Raw genomic sequence first — 19405 nt, forward strand, 5'->3', positions numbered from 1 at the left:
ATGCTTTTGCCTTGCATGATTGTTTTGGTATTTTTGCTGACGTCAGGCGAGGTGACATCAGGGTTCTGCCACTCAAAGGTATGACTTATTTGAGATTGACACGTTTCGATATCCTATTCGATTCCCAGCCAAAATAGTCTAAACGTAAATTTTTGTAGTTTAAATTGCTTAGTCAAGAAGAATTTTATGGTAAATAGTTTAAATTTGTTTAAAATATTTTAGACACAATAACATAGTTCATGAAACTCGATTTTTTATATTTAATATATTATTTGCCTATAAATTTTATATACAGCAAATTAATCATAACGTTAACCAAAAAAAAATTTTTTTTAAAAAATCAAATTTATGTATATTTATTTTAAAAACTTATAAAAATTTATTTGTATTTATTAATATAGGGATATTATATAGTTCATTAATAATATATAAAATTTATGTATCAAATATAAATTCATATTAAAAATATTAACAATTAAATTTATTAAAATTAGATGATTCTTTATCCTTGGCGAGGGTTAAAGTAATACCTTATTTTACCAAGAAAGTTAATTAAAGAAAAAGAACATATACGACATCTGGTTTCCTCCCCAAAACGGGATTCTTTCCTTCTCAGGGGGGAAAATTGGGGAACCAAGGCATATCCATTTTGTCCAAAGGGAATGATTTGATGGAATTTTAAACTTGCTTTGAATACTTTCATAGAATCCTACTTTGGTGGAATCTTGAGTTTCTTCCCTTTTTTTTTTTTTCCTTTGAATCAAGTATCCAAGGACTGGGAATTTAGCTTTGCTTGACGATCTGAATTATTCAAATTTGAGCAAACTTGATAATAAATAAATCAAATTCAAAATATTCTTTAACTTAAATACAAGTAACTTATAGATTTTTTATTGACATATTCACAAAAGTTAATATTACAAATTACCCTTAAATTATTATAAAATATTTAATGTGATATTTAAATTGTAAAAATATATAATGTAATATTTAAACTGTAAATCTGTTAATTAATATGATACTCAAATAATTTTCTGTCACAAATAATCATTTGAAACTAATAATGTTAAAAATGAATAATACATTAATTAATAAATTTATAATTCATATATTATATTAAAAATTTTAAAATTATGATTACATTGAATATTTCATAATTCAAAGACATTCGTAAAGATAAATATATTCATAAATAACAAATTGAAGAGAACGTATAGGAGTGAAAGATTTTCACTTCATTAAAAAGACTGGCACAAACTACGTATATTTAGTATATAGCTATGAATGAAGTTCTAAGTTCACTAATGGAGTATAAAGCAATCTGATGTCTCCAAAGTAGGATTAATATTACAAGATTGTTAAAACAAAATTGCCCTCCAAGAGGGAATATTAGTTCAAATAAATATCCGTATTTCAAGATCAAATTAAATAAACTACACCAACGAGTTCAAATCTAATTACCTTAAATGAATTTATCCCAGCATGATCATAACAGCAACTCCGCAATCTGAACAGCATAAGTGCAGCTCCCTTGCGTACTTGGTCACCACAGACAAAGATGTCCAACCTATTTTGAAATTTCAGGACAAATAAAAATGTAGGGAAAGCGGAATTTTACCCATGATTTCCTTCTTGATACCGGCGAATTCTGCCTACTGCAACATCATTTTGTTACCTCCAATGGTGTAGGGAAGTGATTAGAAGCCCGATTAACATTGACAATAGGTCGGGTTGGGACTGCATTTTGTTTGTCTCGAATCTCATCCGATTTTATATTCATCAAATTCGAACTTGACTTGACTTGAATTTATTTTAATTTTTTTTATCCGAATCTGACCTGACTCGATATTATATAAATCGTATTCAATTTAATCTGATCTAAAATTAATAAAATATTATTTTTTAAATATAAATAATTAAAAAATAATTTTTATATGATATCAGATTGAATTTGTCTAAAACCGAAACTTGATCCAACCTTGATTTTTTATTAACTTTGTCCGATCCGATTCGAAACTCGATTTAAAAAAAAAAAATCAATCTTATGAGATCAAATCGGATCGAAATCTATCAAAAGCAAGTTGGATTATCAACCCTAAGTCCAATCATCAATAACTACTACCCCAGGAGCACTTTTCAAAATTTCCTGATCAATAAAAAATTTACCAAATAAAAGCATTGAAAATAAAACCAAAGCCATGTTTATCAAGAGATAAGATGTTTTTGGGCCAGAAACAGAGAACCAGAAGACTTTTCTGCAAAGGAAGAGATTCAGCGAAGCCTATTAGTAGCTTTAGCTTATCATTCTGATCTTTTTGGCACATGATCCTTTTGAATAAAATATCAATTATGTTTAAAGACAATATAGCATTTGATATAATTGTGTTCTTTTATCAAATTTAAGCTAACATGTTCTAAGAATCCAATTGGAAAAGCATCATATTGTTTATCTATATAATATTTGAGACTCAATGAATGATTGCAATTTGAAGAAGATATCAAGGAATAAAAAGTAACACAAAGTAATGTATATGACTCAATATGTTAGTGAGTGCACTCTATCGATCTCAATAAGATCAATAGCAATAAAGGATCTTTACAATTTCTCTTAAGATAGCATGAAATAAGATTTAGGTAAATTAACATGGACTTCGCCAGAAATTTGTTAACACTATTTTAGAAACTGAAAATTTCGGATTTTGGTTTTCTATTTTGAAATACTGATGCCCTCATTTCTTTTGCAGTCTGCTCCAGTTTTTCCAATATAGACCACTATGATTATGGATGATATAAATTGGGGTCCTTCACTGCTTTATTAGTACTAAACAATTTTATATGCTACATGTAACATATTTGACAATAGTTGTCCCGAACAATGTGTCTTGAAAGTAAGAATGCAAGACGTCTCTTCCATTTCTAATTTTCCTTGTTCTATTCATAAAAGTTGAACAAAATTCAACTTTAAATCTAACCCACCCTTTACAACTTCTGTCCCAAGAAATAAAAATACTCATAACTACAAGTAGAATGAGAAGAATCCCAAAATTCCATCACCTAAAAAAAGTTGAAAAAGAGATTAAAAACTTAAAAGATGAATGCAATGCATGTAAATGCACCAGATTAGCTATAATGTCAGTCAAAGGCAAATCAAATGTTTGTAACTTTTTTTTATCACTTTTGTTCCATATATTGAAGATAAATTTGTAGATTCACAATATTATAAAAGTTACCTTATCAAGGGGCGTCTCAAACTGAAGATTCACACTCTCAGCATGCGCACGCATCACAGAACTCGTATGCATGTGGCAGTGACTTTAACATTCATGTCATTCTGAGAAAATGGGACAGACAACCATGGAAGACAAAACTTTCTTCTATTAAATGGTTTCCTTATTAGTGGAAAATTCGAAGGAAAAAGGACATACTGGCTGATTTTATATGACAGAACACTTTAACTGCTTACCCAGATTTTCCTCGTCTCCTTTACCATTTTCATTTCCTCTTCCTTAGATCCATTCTCAAGAAGAGGGGCATTATGTGAGAACAAATTAAAAGCATACTGCAAAAATTATAAAAGAAATTAGAGAAAATTATAAGAAACCAGGTGAGATGAAACGATATACACAAAATTATGGATACTGTAAAACAAGTATACATACTTGTTGCCTAAAAATATTACAAGTTGGCGGTTTCCCTTCCAGAACCTAAAAGAAAATGCAGCAAGGAATCAATTTAGAAGAAAAAATTAGTCAAACTTTCATATAACAATTAAACAACAAAATAAAAAAGAGAAAAAATTATTCAAATAACCTCACGGGTTTATAGCTAAAGCTCATGCATAGCAGCAGCACCAGCACCGCTAACTGCCTGATATGTACTAACCACCATACGGGTCACCTGCAGCATGCCATGAACAGAATCAGTGTTTGAAGCATACATTGTCAGGCGAGCATCAGATGTTTAAAGTTGCTTGATGAAGCAAAATAATAACTTACGCAGTGAAACTGGAAAAAGCTCTAAACAATGAACAATAGATAACCTACCTTAAAGATTCAAAACATATAGTTTTCTTTCTCATTACCTCATGAAAAAATCAGTTAAAATTAATCCACCATAAATCAAACGCCCAAAATCATTATATCATAATAATTAAAGCTCTAATTTTTCATTTCCCACCTAGTAACTTATTCATCTTAATTCAAACAATCCCTTCATTCATGTTTCTATATTACTTTGCTTTATACTGTCCTTTTACGGACTAAAAAAACTCAATCTACAATAGGTTGCTAAGACTTTGATATGAGGGAATGTATCCAAAACAACACATTTTCAACTATTCATAACTTGTGCAACTTTAAAACATCATGCATCTAATCTAATAAAACCCAAATGCAGCATCAAACAAATATTGCAAAACCAAATTCTTAAAAAAGCCTTAACCTATCAATCAAAATTTTAATCATATATAGATCAATAGCCCTAAAAAAATTGAAAATTTTATCTTATACCTTATCCTTAATTCCATATTCAAATTTTGGCAATCTTAAACATAAAAAATGTAATCCAAACATTTTGTTAAGTGGTTAGTGCATAATCTTTGTGCAAAAGCTTGCATTCAACTTACCACATATTATTGGTTTTAACCTCAAAATTTTACAATTTTATTTCAAAAAGAATGTTACAAATAAGAGTATTAATCTTTACTTATACATCTTCACATTTTTTTAATGTGAGATTAGGGGCTATACTCTGCTAAAAAATTGATATGATTAAAAGGTTTTCATTGACAGAAAATTTTAATGAAAGTTCAAAGAAAAATAGCAATAAATATATATATATATATATATATGTGATAGAGGTTCATGTCCCCAATATATACTATAACTTGCAGATCAGGAAAATAGTTTTTATTTTCTGACTAATTATTAGACAATCACAAGGTCAGAATCCTATCCAATGAATGGGCGAAATGGCACGTACAGCTACACCAAGAACTCCTATTATCAGATAATTTTTCATTTTCTAGAATGCTTATAATCTATTGTGGTTGATGCTCATCAAAATACTCCCTAAATTTTAACCATACAATTACATATTGCAGAAGACAAGTATAAATGTTGTAAAGGGAATAGTTAGTGAGGTAATTGAGGAGAAGCTTGATATAAATAACTTTTCTTGTTCAAACTTATTTCGTCTTGCTGATTTCGGGTGTTCAGTTGGACCAAAAACCTTCACTGCTTCGCAAAATATACAGGAAGCTGTGCAACACAAGTACCAATCCCAAGGCCTTACTTTAAAAATTCTTGAATTTCAAGCGTTCTTTAATGATCAAGAATCCTATGATTTCAATTGACTCAAATTTTAATTAGAAATCAGCTTGAATTCTAATAAAATTTTATTAGTTAAAGAATTACTTAATAATTAAGTTTATTTAATGATAAATATTCTCAATGGATAAGAGTTATTAATAAATAAAAAATTTTAGTGATCAAGTAATGGAGTTTTATAAATATAGAGTAAATTAGTATTAACTTTTAGAATTATTAAAGAAAATTATGTGATCTCTATATGAGAGATAGATTTGTAAGAATGTGAAAAAAAGTTTAATTGGAAAAACACTAGTTGCATGGGATAAATAATATTCCATAGGTTATACACTAAAAAGCATAAAAATTAGGATTATTTTAGGGGCTTGAGATTAGGATTTGTTTATGATATTTTGTACTATTTATAATTTTTATGTTTATAATGAATTTTTTTTCTCATCCGTGAATGTAGATAATTGGGCTGAATGAAGTTAAATATTACATATTGCATGTAATTTATTTCATATGGATCTCATTGTAAAATTTGTTTCTACTTAAAAAAATCCAAATAAGTGATATCAAAGCCTCCTCATGAGCCGGACATAGAAGTTTTCCCCTATAGTCCGATGTGTGAAGAGGGAGATTGTTGAAGTTATCTTACATTAATTGTGAAAAGGGATTTTGTTGTTGTAAATTGTATTCATCATATCAGAGATATGCAAGAGAAGATGTTGCAACAAGACGATAGTTGCAAGCAGAGTCAACCGGGTGAACTTGATTTGATTGCACATGAATATTGACTATTTATATGAATTAGGTGCAATTAGCATTGATTCAACCATATGTAGTCGGAATGTCTTAAAAATTAATGTTGTAGAATTTGTATCAAGATAAAGATTTGTTAGATATTAACTCAAATTCTAATTAGAATCAATTTGAATTTCAGTAAAATTTTATTAATTAAAAATTACGTTATAATTAAGTTTATTTAATAATAAATATTCTTAATTAGTAAGAGTTCTTCATAAATAAAAATTTTTAAGGATCAAGTAATATAGTTTTACAAATATAGAGTAAGAGTTAATATTTAGAATTATGAGAGATAATTATGAGATCTCTGCATGAGAGATATGTTGTAAGGATATGAAAAAGAGTTTGTTTGAAAGAATACCAACTAAGATAAAAGATATTCCATAAGTTATACACTAGGGAGTATAAAAATTATGATTGTTTCAAGATTCAAGATTAATATTAAGTTATAAGGATATATATGAAAGATATGTCGTAAGGATGTGAAAAAGAGTTTGTTTAAGAAAATACTAGTTGCATGGGATAAAGAATATTCCATAAGTTACATACTAAGGAGCATGGAAATTAGAATTGCTTCAGGATTCGAGATTAGTATTTGTTTAAAATGTTTTGTGTTCTTTGTAATATCTACATTTATAATAAATTTTTTCTTTCATCCGTGAATGTAGGTAATTAAGTTCAAATACGTTAAATATTTTCTCTTTTGTGTGATTTATTTTGTATTGATCATGAAATTTGTTTTCTACTTTCAAAAATCCCATCATTCAATAACCTTTTTACCTCCATGCCAAAGGATAGGCAATACCATGCAGCCGGTGTCCCGGGGTCTTTCTATAAAAGATTATTTCCCCAGTCCTTTTGACATTTTGTGAAATCCTCCTATGCATTGCATTGGCTAAGTAGAGCGCCAGAAGAGTTGCCAGACAAAAAATCCCCTGCCTCGAACAAAGAGAGAAGACATTATATACCAATGCCTCTGATGCAGTAGTTGATGCTGATGCAGTAGTTGATGCTTATGCAGCCCAATTTACTAAGGACATGGAAGGCTTTTTGGATGCTCGGGGTAAAGAACTTGTATCTGGATGGATGATGTTATTGATCACACTAGGTTGCCCGAATGGGATGCCATACTCTAATCTTCCAGCTGATTTAATGTTTGATTTCCTGGAATCCTGCTTGAACAATATGGCAAAAGAGGTAACTCAACAGCTAGATGTAACCTTTACTGAAAATGCTGTAAAATCCAATTATTGATTTCAATTCTGTTGATTAGACTGAAATATACAACATCAATGCATGCTGTAGGGATTATTAAGTGAAGATCAAGTGGATTCATTCAACTTAATTACCTGTTTATGCTGCCTCTGCCATGGAGATTACAGAGCTGGTGGAGAAAAATAGATGCTTTAGCATTGAGAGATTGAGTTAACAAATATTCGAACCAAGGCTGACCCCAAAGTTGATGTAAGAGCATGTGTGATGCATTTAAAAGCTGGCTTGGAATCGATCATCAGCAAACATTTTGAAAATGATATTGTAGATGACTTATTCGATCGTCTTGTTATGAAAGTTAAGGACACTTGACTATTGCTAACAAAATAATTCATATTCATATTCTAAGAAAGACCATGAATTGAGCCTTGATTTTGCCCCCAGCACAACCATTGTTTTACCATTGGAAAAGACCCATAATCCAAAGCAATTCTATTACTATTGTTTCCAAAAAAAAAAAAAAATCTATTACCATTATTATGTTATGATATTTTGAGTTTGAGTACATTTAGACGCATATGCTTATACAAGATAAAACGGGGGAAAAAAAAAAGAATTCATTGACTTAGAGCTGATGATATTAACCCACCTATTCCTCGAATCATCCGAAAATTGATCGCTTCTGAAAGAAAATATAAAGTGTGTTTGATCTGCAATGATCTGAGATCCAAAAGTACAGAGGTTCTATTTTTCAATCAAGTTCAATTGTAAGAAATGTAAGTTCCTGATGGCAGCAAAAAATAACTTGCCTATGGTTAGCCACTATTATCTCATGTTTACATTCTAAGAAAAAGTGAACAGCCAACATGTAGAAAAAATAAATATTCTAGGAAAAGTCATGACTAGCCATTTGCTTTTACGTCAGCCCAAACATCAGCAACCTTGCTTCCGCAATGAAAGTTTATACAGAAAATCCAAGAGGGACTCATCAGAAATCTTTAGGTTTAGCATCATAATTCTAAAATATCATGCACAATGGCTCTTTCCATAAGCCGGTGCACGGCATTAAACAGCTCCAAAAATTATGGGGGCCTGAATTAGCCGTACAATCTCAAAAATTAAACCAACATACATAATTAATAGCATATCATACAATGTTCTTTCTCAGTCCTCAAGCACTGGGTATTTACAATAGTTAGCATACAGTAGCTACCAATACCAAATTAAATATGACTGGTATGAACACAGACACACACACACACACACACACACTTAAGTTATTAGGGAACTATTAGCTACCATCTTTATGTGCTTCAGACAAAGGGTAACATACAGCAAATCACCTCAAAGCAAATGCAATCCACGTTCAAACTGATATTCTAGAGATGACAAATGCAATGCTCTTCTAATAGTCGCCTTCTTTCTCTTGATGTGGATCAGCTTGTCATAAACACACCAAGGAAAGCTCAGAAAATGATCCCTGTTCATTCCCTCATTATACTGACCCCAATAACTTGGATGATATGTGACGTGGTACCAGGCAGAGGCCTTTGCGTCCGCATCATCTGTTTCAGAATCTAACCCACTTCCCTTTTCCTTAAACCATGACCTAGCTTCCTTTCTCAAGGATCTAACAGCCATACCAATTGCTTCCGCATCTCTTTTCTTTGTGAAGGATCTTGACATCTTCATGATACCCCCGCTGAGTATTTCAGCCTCAGTTTTGATCCCATAATAATCCATCAAATTCCCCAATTTGTAATCATAGTTACTTTTATGGTAGAAAGCATCATCAACATAGTTCTCATAGCCATCAACTTCCATGTCAGAATCATAAAACCTCTCCAATTTTTCCCTATTGAAGGACTTGATAGAGCATTCATTGGGAGCAAGGTCTTTCACCTCACGGAAAAGCTTTCCAATAATGTTGTGTGATTGATACGTTGGTTTGTCAGGCTTCTCCATGAAATCTGGAAATTCTTTGACTCTCAGTTCTTGTGGTATTTCAGCTGGTACACCAGTTTTCGGAAAGTCAACTGCAACTGAAAACAGCTTTGCAAGTTCAATACACTCTCTGCTCATTGCTTTGTTAGGTTGTCTATCAGCAAAAACAGTATGAGCATTTGCAATGATTCCTAAACTGTCATTGACTATGTAGTTCGTGAAATACTCTTCAACTTCCTGCACCCAGAAGTGAACATCATACATCTTGAATAGAGAAGAAATTATTCTCATCCTTAGTGTGAGAAAGAAATTTCAGGGGAACATTAAATTCATTAATTCAGAGTCTTGCACATCGAAAGAAGCAATATCACAATCTGTTGCCCTTCAAGGATAGGAAAGAATCAAAACGTTGCATTCACAAAATACAATTTAGAATTAAGAATGTTGCCACAAGCATGTAGATATACTAGTTATATAACTATTTGCTAAAATTAACCTATCTCCGCTCATGGAAATTTGCTCTTAATTCTACTTTAGTTTTCTCCGAAAAGGTGGTAGTGCAGGGGAATTTGGACTGAAGAAATGCAAAGGAAAGAAAAGGGATTTAGAAGAAGAGAAAAGAATAGCATATAAAGGCCTTGGCTGCAAGAGGATAAAAGAAATACAGGACAAGCACTGTTAGATAGCAAAAGAACATGCCAACGAGAGTTTTTGAGTCGGTAAGGTTGAAATACTCCGCTTGTAAGATTGCCCTTAATGGGCGATCTGTAAATCCAACTTAAGTCCTCCATGAGATCTGTGGTCTGCTTTGACCTTAGAATGGATAAGCCTCCCCTCACTCTAAATTTTTTAAGTACCAAAAAAATAGCAAAAGAATATGCATGCCTGTGCTCTTTTTATCATCCCAATTGCAATGGTAACCCAACCTCCCACTCCCCCCAAACCCTTTTTTTCTCCAAAAGAAAGAAAAGGTGGGTAACATAGAAGCAACTTTTCATCCCTCTCTCTCTTCAATTATTAGTGCTTTTTAAGGTATTGTCTCGTAGCTAGATAAAGTGTTAAAAGTTAGAATTTTTAACCAATTTGGTTGAAAATGAGCAATGTTATTTCACTTAAAATATTATGTTTAAGTAGTGTTTAAAAGGAGCAACAAAATATTTTAGAGAAACAATTAAAGTGGTTTTGTATCCAGAATATGTTTCATTGCTCATTTAAATACCACTTAAGGGAACTAAGGACCGACTTAATGTTGAACGCAATATAAAATCTAATATAATTGGTTATAAAAAATTATTATTTGACTACCTTACACCCTAAATTCTAATTAAATTTCCTTCTATACCATCTTTTTCACTCTTATCAAATGTGAGAGACAGAAGCACTAGGTACGCTTTCTTATTGTTATTAATTTGTTTTCTAACATTAAATATCAGAATCAATAATCTAAATTAATTATAAAACAACCCAACCAAAGAAAATAGATATCAATTCAAAAAGAGAAGAAACCATAAAGAATGGATTACAACACAGTATAAAAGCATATGCCGGTACTTCTATATAGTAGGAAAAAGAATTGTAAAGTTAAAAACTTATAAACAGTAGAGATTTCGTAAACAGTTCAATTATAATACTTAATCAATAGAATACCCAAACAAATTCTACAAAGCAAATTCAATATTAAAATTTTAGCACATAATTTTTAACATTGAATTCTTTTACCCTATCAAATAACAGTTAATGGAATCAAAATCTCTCAGGTAGACAACCAGCCAGTTACTCTTTGGTAGACTGACTAAACAAAGCTATGAAAGAGTCCAGTAAAGAAGCCACAGAATTAGCAGCAAAAGGGCTATATTCCATCTTAATGCCAAAGAAAGATACCAAATCTTAACATCTTTTTTTTTTTTTAATTTGTTTTGGTTGGTATTTAGTTTTCAATCTATTCTAGTTGTCTCTAGTAGTCTCTTTTTTCTCCTGTTTCCTGTCTCTAGTACTCTAGTAGTCTAGGCAGTTTCTCACCTCCTAAAATGTGGATGAAATGAAAATTATAAAAATAATGCATTGGTGCTCATCTAAAATACCTTAAATAACACTATTGTTTAACTATCCTGTCAGATTACTAAAATCAGAATTATCATACATTTGATTTTATTCAGAAATAATTAGGTTCACGAATTTGCACACCAAGTCTCTCTCGGTTGGAGCCTTCGAACCCCAAAGTCACTCACAATTTGTTATCTCAGATTCCAATAAGTTTCTAAAGAGATTTTACTTTCACTAAGCAACTTCGAATAAACTTTTATGCACATATTATAAGAGGATTTATACAACGTAACCTAAGAAAAATCATGTCAAAAAAACGACTCCCAGAATAAGGTGCAGGTTCCACATGCAACATTGAGCAATTATCAATAGCTATTATACTGGTGCCACATAGATCATTAAATGATTGGCAGCATGAATTAAAGAATTTTGAAGAATGTCATATCAGTCATATCCTTAAACCAAAAAAAGAAAAATGCTGGAGAAAGACAGAGAAAGTAGCAAAATTCATGCATTTCAGCATAAACAAACTGTAAGAGAATAGGATAATAAGAACAATTAGATACAGTTAAGCAGAATAATAACGGAATGCCTGAAAACCTAAAAGAATAATACCTCAATTGTAACTTCATGATCCAATGTTGTAGTTGGAGCTGGTGAATAATCCATGGGTTTGATTTGCTTATATGGAATCAATTCAGGGTCCCAAGAGACAAAGTAGATATCACCATCCAGATCACTTCCAGAACACTCATTTGGATGAGGTCTAAGAATTTAATTCAATTTGGGTCAGTAAATCACTCTGCATGGTGAAACTTCTAAAGAAAACAATCAAGCCTATCATCTTGTTAAGTGTAAATACATTATAATACACATAAATAGAGATAACATTCATAAATAGGACAGAATTTAACCCATATAATACAAAAGAATACAAGTATGGCAAATCTGTGACTCAGGAATAACCTCCTGAACAAAAATGTATGCTACTATAACTAAATCCTTGAACTAGATGGAGTCAGGTGCAACCACCTGCAAGATTTCCCAGCCCTGAGAAGAGGCTGTAACTATACTAAATAGTTTCATATTTTTTACCCCAAATTTTGAATACTGTCATGTATGCTCACTCATTCATAAAGTTGCATCAAGCTCAGAAAGAATGTTAGGCACCACAGAAAAAGCAGATATAATTTCCCCCGTACTGTCAGATGCTCCCTTAAGGTATATTTCCCACAGGCCAGCTGCACTTCAACAAAAAGATTCTATTTATGCCAATTGTACTTGTACCATTTCAAGTGTTCATGATGCACAGCTAAATGTAAAATACATGGCCAACTAGTTCTACCAAGAAGAAAGGGAAACATGCATGTTACTATGTAACCATCAATGATGAGTCCCCTTGAAGGCAAATAATAAAGCTAAAAACAGTACCCTATACAAAGAGTGGTTAAATACAACCAGCATAATTTATGAGGTGATATATAGCCACATAAAAAAACACCCATGATGACAATAAACTAACAATAATTGCACAATTAAAACAACCAGATTCTGGAAATGGAAGAGAGAAATTACAGTGGTAATGAAAATGACAATGTTGATTATAAAAGTCATGCCAGTGGCATATAATAATAACACATGCAAGTCATTGCAAAAAAAATGCTTGCTAGAGAGAGCATAAACAGAAAGCTTATAAAATAAAATAAAAATTTCAACAACACAACCAATTTCATGCTCCTAACACTAAACTACGGTTCATACTTAGCCTTCCGACCTACCCACTCCATATTCCCTATTAGACGGTAATGCACATAACCAATTGCATGCTCCAAACACTAAACTGCTGTTGCATCCATACTTAGTATTCCCACCACCCACTCCATATTCCCCATTAGACAGTGATGCAGATATGCATACATTAATGTAAGATGCATGCACTTATATAGCCAAAATGTGATGCAGACCAAAGTAGGCTAAGTTGCACCACACACCAAGTTCATCTAGATTTAGATTTTTTGCAAACTATTATGAAGAAAGAACATCGTTGCTCGCAGTATTGCAAAACGTAGAGTATGCCCTTAATTTACCTGACTCCTTTCTGTGGAAAAACAACACAATCTACCATATGGTACAAATCAGGCACGTCTACAGCCCTTAAGACACGCACATCGCCTGGGTGCAAGCAGGGGTTTTTGGCAACAACTACCTCACCCTTAACAATAAAACGCCGCTCGGATCTACACCCTGAAAACTGCACAAACACTTGGCCATAATCCAATGTTCTGGTTTCGTCTAGACATCCCATCATAGACCTTCCATTTTGAACAAATATCCTGGTTTTAGTCCGCAGCTCCAGTAACTTTGAAGCTCGAAATGTTTGCAACATCATTTCAAGGAATGGTTCAGCATCAGGCATATAACCACACAAGAGCATTTCCTTGAGAATGTTAGTATTTTCTCCAGGAGACATTAACTCCAGAGCCTCCTGTGCCTTTAGAGGATCTGTTAGGATAGCATTGAGTTGACCCACTGCTTCTCTTTGTTTTTTCTCAAAAGCATGGTCTGGAACTCCAAGAGTAGATAACAGAGTGATCAATTGGCGATTCAGAAAACAAGGCTGATACTTACTCCAAGCCAAAACATCAAGTTTTGTGTTCTCTGATTCATACTTCGACATACTCCTTCTGAGGGATAATTTCCTCGACGAGGTGGGATCAACAGCCACAACACCTTTGAATCCACCAATGCGAATCTGAAAGGCAGATGGAGTGTGACCATTCAAGCGACATTTAGCGGCCACCTTCTCCGCAAATTTAGCTGATATTTTTCCAATTCCATCAGAAAAGACATATGTAATTCCACCACTTATAGTTTCTACATCTGGAATAATGCCGATTTCATCTTGAGCAACACTAAGAGTTTCGGTTGATGAACTGAAAGACTGGCCCAGTCTAGCAGCATATTTTGCCACATTTCTTATTTTACTAAAATTTCCCATCCATGTCCTTATATCTGCTGCAGTGAGCCCATTTCTTGAAGCAAACATCCAGGCCGAATTTTCCCGTAATTGACTTGATGAAAAAGCAAGAAATTTAAATCTCTTATCACCAATGACTATGCCATTTTTAAGAGTAGAAAGAATCCTTTCATAAATTTCAGTTCTCCTACCCCTCGCCAGTAAATCTGTTGAATGGATCTTTTCCAACTCTTCATCGTCAAAAGTGATGCGAAGAAAATTGTCAATATCATCACGGAAATGGCGTAGCACACGATTTGAAACATTAATCTCAGGACCACAAAAGTACACCCTAGAAGGTGTTATCTGAACCCTTCTTACATATACCAAACCATCATCTAAGGATATAACAGGTGATCCTGGGTGTTTCTTAGATCTGATGTAATTTTTGTACTGCTCAAGGAGCCACCGTGAAGGTTCATAGCAGCATTCTTTCAGATGATAGAGTTTCTCCAATGCATGGTCTATATAGACTTTGTCCATTCTATGTGGGTCCACCAATCGATAAAAACTAGCATCGAGTACTGGTCCTGGGATGCACCCATTTTGTACCAACAAATTAACCTTAAACAAGATTTCAAATGGCAATTCAACTCTCAGTGAAGGGCCTACAATTGGGACTAGACTAAGATTACAGGAATAAGAAGAACCACTTTCCAAAACCAATTTGTCTTCATTTTCTTTGTAGTAAGCAAAGTTCTCCCGAAAATTTGGAAGTTTGAGGTAGTGCGGAAGCTCCAAACACAATACAGAAGACTGCCCGATACAGCATGATTGAGTGAAATCAGTTGTCCTTACCCATTGATCATCAGGTATATTCAAAAAGTAGTTAAACAAGGGATCATCAAACACAAGTCCAGAAGAGCGCACTTCTTTCTCATATATCCGTGGAGCCCCAAATAACTAAAAATTAAAAGGAAACCACAAAGCATCATAAGCAATTTTCATTTATAAGAGTTAAGCATTACAAAGAGAATAAAAACTTTAGCAAGTGGCATTTTCCAGTATCAATAAAATAGCTCAAATTTCTCACAATGAAAAAGTTAGTTCCTAATGTTTGGCTCTGACTAGTCCATCAAAGACCTAGCACAAGCCAAGTTTAAGAATACAATATTTAATTCATCTGTAAATCACCATTTTGAACTGCCTGTTCCAGACTTAAAAGTGCAATATAGGCTGATATGTACCTTTTCTCAAGCACATATATATTGATTTCCACCATATATTCATTTGTGCAAGTTCTCAATTGCCATGTAGCTCATATTTAGTACAAGTAGTATTTTCTACTTAGAGTAAGAGAAATTAGCATTCCAGCCTATTCTCCTAACAAAATCCTCTATGAACAATCTTAATTAACAGAGAATATGAGTTTCACAAATTATCTGTTTGAGATCGTATCAATCCATAGTTTACATATATTAAAGGTATCCTAGAAGATCTTAGAATTGCTGTCACAAGTTTTCCAAAGTCACCAGTGTGTAGCAATGATTTGACAAAACTGTATTTCTCAAACAGCAGGGCAAGCATAAGACAAAATCATTAACATACCCACAGGTCCATAATCATTTTGAAGTTGTGGGATGATATAAAACCCACCAAAGAAAATTTTCTATTCCCCTAGACAAGCAGTAATGACAAACTATATACAATTTACAAGGAAATAACATTGTCAGGCAATTATTTAGGTGGCACTTCAAATCATTTCGTGGTAGAATATAAATCAGCAAAACAAAGGTGACATACACAGTTGAGGACACTAAAATTATTCAACCTGTTACATGGAATGATGTTACGTTGATCTCTTATTTCTTGTTAGCAAGGATAATACTATAGAGACTAATGATGAATTTATAGTAAAAAAAATTTAATAAAGCAACCTGAATCAAAAGATACTTTGAGGTTTGATTGCGTGGACGATGCAACTCAATCTGCCAGATGTTCTCATAGCAAAGCTCCAGCTTGTATTCTAACAGATGATGTGACAGTAAAAATTGCAATTTCCGCATTCCGGTCCCAAAATTCACAGTAACATTAACTGCGCTCCAGAGAACATAAAATTTATCATTTGCGACCTGACAGCCAAAATGCACTCTCACATTTTCCATGGTATGCAAAAAGGTTCGGGGCTTTGGGACAATATCATTCTCCATTTCTCGAGCCTTGAGATACGAACTCCTGTGGTATAGTCCTTGGTTAGCTAACTTTATGATTAAGCCAGCTTCTATGCTTTTGGTAAATTGCACAATAGCGTATGCTCTTCGTCCCTTCTTTTGCTGCCTAATTTTAAGGGCAAAAACAGTTTCTTTTCCAGTATATTCCTCCAAAAACGCCTTTACTTCTTCGGCAGACACATTTGAGAGAAATCCAGAAACCTGAATTGTCTTACCCATGGACTCAATTCACTCTATGCTCTCACCACTTTAAAACATACAAGTCACTGCAAAACCTGGAGAACAATATTTAAATAATTACCATGAAATGCACCAAGATAGGGGACCAATTAAGCAGCCTCGCAATGAAAAAGTTAAGATTTCATAAAGAAAAAATAAAAGAAGGAAGCAACAAAAATTATATGCTTTTTTACTAGTAGCAAGTAGCAACTGCTACCCCAGTTGAAGATGAATTTTATGGCACAGATATCTGGTGAACTTTACATGAATGCTCTGTATGATGAGGGTCATTCCTTCTGCCCACACAATACAATTAACTAAATAATTTACCATATTAAAAAAAAAAAAAAAACAGAAAAATGATTGTCCAATTTCTTTCATATAATATATAAAACCTAGATATATGATATTCAAACGCAAGCTGCTTTCCATATATGGGTAGTTTAATATAAAATGTGAACATATTTTCACATAAAATTACTGTTGCATTATGCAGAGTCAGCCCACCATCAGCATTTTTCTAAAATCAGTACTATATATATTATAACTAACAACCTTAAATTAATTAAGAAAGATATAATATTGTATAATGATCATGATATAAATTAGTATAGATTAGCATATATATATATATATATATATATATATTGGTGTGGGGTTATTTAGATTAATTTATGTTTTCAAACTTATCATTTATGTTTTCAAGCTTATCATTATTAATAAGCAGGGGTTTGCTATGCTAATTATTAGCAAATGAAGCTTTACAATTATATAGTTATATCTATATGATGATGATGCAATAGCGATAAGTCGATGCTTTTGAAAATGGAGAGATACTGAAGACCTTCGGCGCAAACATGATGTAATTGAAGGCAACAGTTTTCCCTATGATTGTCTACCCTTAAATTTTTTAAGGTCCCTTTTTTTTCAATCATGTTTGAGAGCTATTTTTGGAGGGTCAAAATTAAAAAATTAAATTAAATTGAGTAGCCACAAAACCTATTATTAGACCGAGATATGATTAGGATCATTTTAATCTAATATACCTTTGCAATTCGCTACATATTTATACCTTATAGCAACTTTAAACATTAAAGAAGCAAAAGAAAAAAAAATCCAACAACCAGTTTTGAAACAGAATAGAAAATGATACAACCAGCTTCTAAGAAGGAAAAAGATTAAAACTTTTCTAAGTGAGGCTCAAAAAAATGAGAGTAAAAGAAAAAGAAAACAATTTTCCCTTTGTTTCAAACTGAATGTCTACCTCCAAATTTGGGGATCATACAAAATCAATTTTCGAACATTACTAAGAGGAAAGGAAGAGTCTGTACCAGAGAGAAGAAGTAGATGAGATCAGAAGCATAACTCCACTCCCACTCCCTTGAACGAGAAAAGAAAAGGAAAGAATCCACCTTATTTACATCTTTGGTCGTCAACTCTCTTATCAATTACAGTACTGGTAGGGACCGCGTAGACGAAGAAAAAGTGAACCAAAAACATAAGCGAACAAGGACGGAAAGGCCGTGATTCCCTCCATCGCAGCTGCATGCAGTCAATTCGGGTGACGCGTTTTAACATACTATTAGCCAGTGGGCGTCCGCCACTCCAATAACTAGTTCCCGTGAGATTTTCGTGGAGATCGTGGCTGGCAGTGTCGAGAGGGTTTGTTAAAATCAGGGAAAATAAAATAGCGTAGCCGATCCAACAGTAGGCTCAAGTTTTCTCCATTTCGTGGGACCGGAAATTTGATGGTCACTTTTCCCAAACTTGCTCGCCAAGGAGTTGTTGGTGCTTATCCGCTGTGCACAATCTTATTTCATACCTAATCTCTAAGTGATGTAAACAAATCGATATTAATTAATTTTTTATATTTGTGATTTATTTATTTAATTAATTAATTTTGAAATGTTATTATGGACAAACCTAAATAAAAAAGATCAAATATGTTTAAAAATTCGTTACGCCCTACATTTTAATAAATTCGAATATCTATTTCACAAAAGATATTGAAACTATAATTTTATATATTATTTTTTTATTTATAATCTAATTATAATACAATTTCAAGGATATTTATTATTAGCATAAACATATATTTATTAAGGAACCACCTGTGCTATGCTGCGAACAATTCATTTTGTTAAAATAATTAAATCCTATATAATAAAAGTATGATAAAAATGTAGTATATAAAATAGTTTATAAAGTTAAAAATCAAATTATAGTTGTTTAAAGTTCATAACACAAAAGGATCAAAAGGTAGCTAAAACATAAGGTATAAGCCATCATAGAAAAAAAAAGGTTAAGAGTTAGAAAGTAACATGATAATTTACGCAAAAATTTAAATAGGGTAGTCTAAGTTCTACTTATCTAATTACGGTTAATAATTACATAAAATATTAAGGCTAGCTATACTCTAAACATAATGGTGTGAAACATAATGCGGGAATTGTCAACGAATTAAAAACTAGCTATACTCTAGACGTAATGGTAATCTAAACATAAGATTGTAGTACAATGCTTGAGTTTAAGAGAATGCTGATATAGAAAATGAGGTAAACTAAATAATAAACTTTGAAGGGCCATTATTATATACAAAATATATCAGATGTTCATCAAACACCCCTTCAAGGACTGTGCATTAAAGTGCAACTCCATCACAAATCTCTTTAAAAACTGCGTAT

The 19405-nt window shown here is 32.5% G+C and overlaps 1 protein-coding gene and 1 pseudogene across 1 annotated transcript; one reads left to right on the top strand and one right to left on the bottom strand.

The window, feature by feature from the left end:
• Nucleotides 1-3631: 3631 nt before the first annotated feature.
• On the top strand, nt 3632-8377 carry LOC111317721 (loganic acid O-methyltransferase-like; annotated as a pseudogene).
• Nucleotides 8378-8439: 62 nt separating this feature from the next.
• On the bottom strand, nt 8440-18108 carry LOC111318165 (RNA-dependent RNA polymerase 1-like). The gene is made up of 5 exons (XM_022920850.2): nt 18053-18108; nt 16209-16777; nt 13403-15234; nt 11931-12081; nt 8440-9509 (listed from the first exon to the last, which is right to left on the bottom strand). The coding sequence occupies exons 2-5, from the start codon at nt 16719-16721 to the stop codon at nt 8673-8675; spliced, it is 3333 nt and encodes a 1110-aa protein (XP_022776585.2). The 5' UTR covers nt 16722-16777; nt 18053-18108; the 3' UTR covers nt 8440-8672.
• Nucleotides 18109-19405: the final 1297 nt, after the last annotated feature.

Source organism: Durio zibethinus, chromosome 2, assembly GCF_047325235.1.
Source record: "Durio zibethinus cultivar Kanyao isolate XHJ-2024 chromosome 2, ASM4732523v1, whole genome shotgun sequence".
Taxonomy (NCBI): Eukaryota; Viridiplantae; Streptophyta; class Magnoliopsida; order Malvales; family Malvaceae; genus Durio; species Durio zibethinus.

What these genes read in the sequence shown, in the direction of transcription:
- LOC111318165 (XM_022920850.2), bottom strand. Translation starts at nt 16,721, where the DNA reads ATGGGTAAGACAATTCAGGTTTCTGGATTTCTCTCAAATGTGTCTGCC. An exon ending in CAAAGTATCTTTTGATTCAG is followed by an intron (nt 15,235 to 16,208) that starts GTTGCTTTATTA and finishes TTTAATTTTTAG; the next exon opens with TTATTTGGGGCTCCACGGAT. An exon ending in ATCATGAAGTTACAATTGAG is followed by an intron (nt 9,510 to 11,930) that starts GTATTATTCTTT and finishes TTCTGGGTGCAG; the next exon opens with GAAGTTGAAGAGTATTTCAC.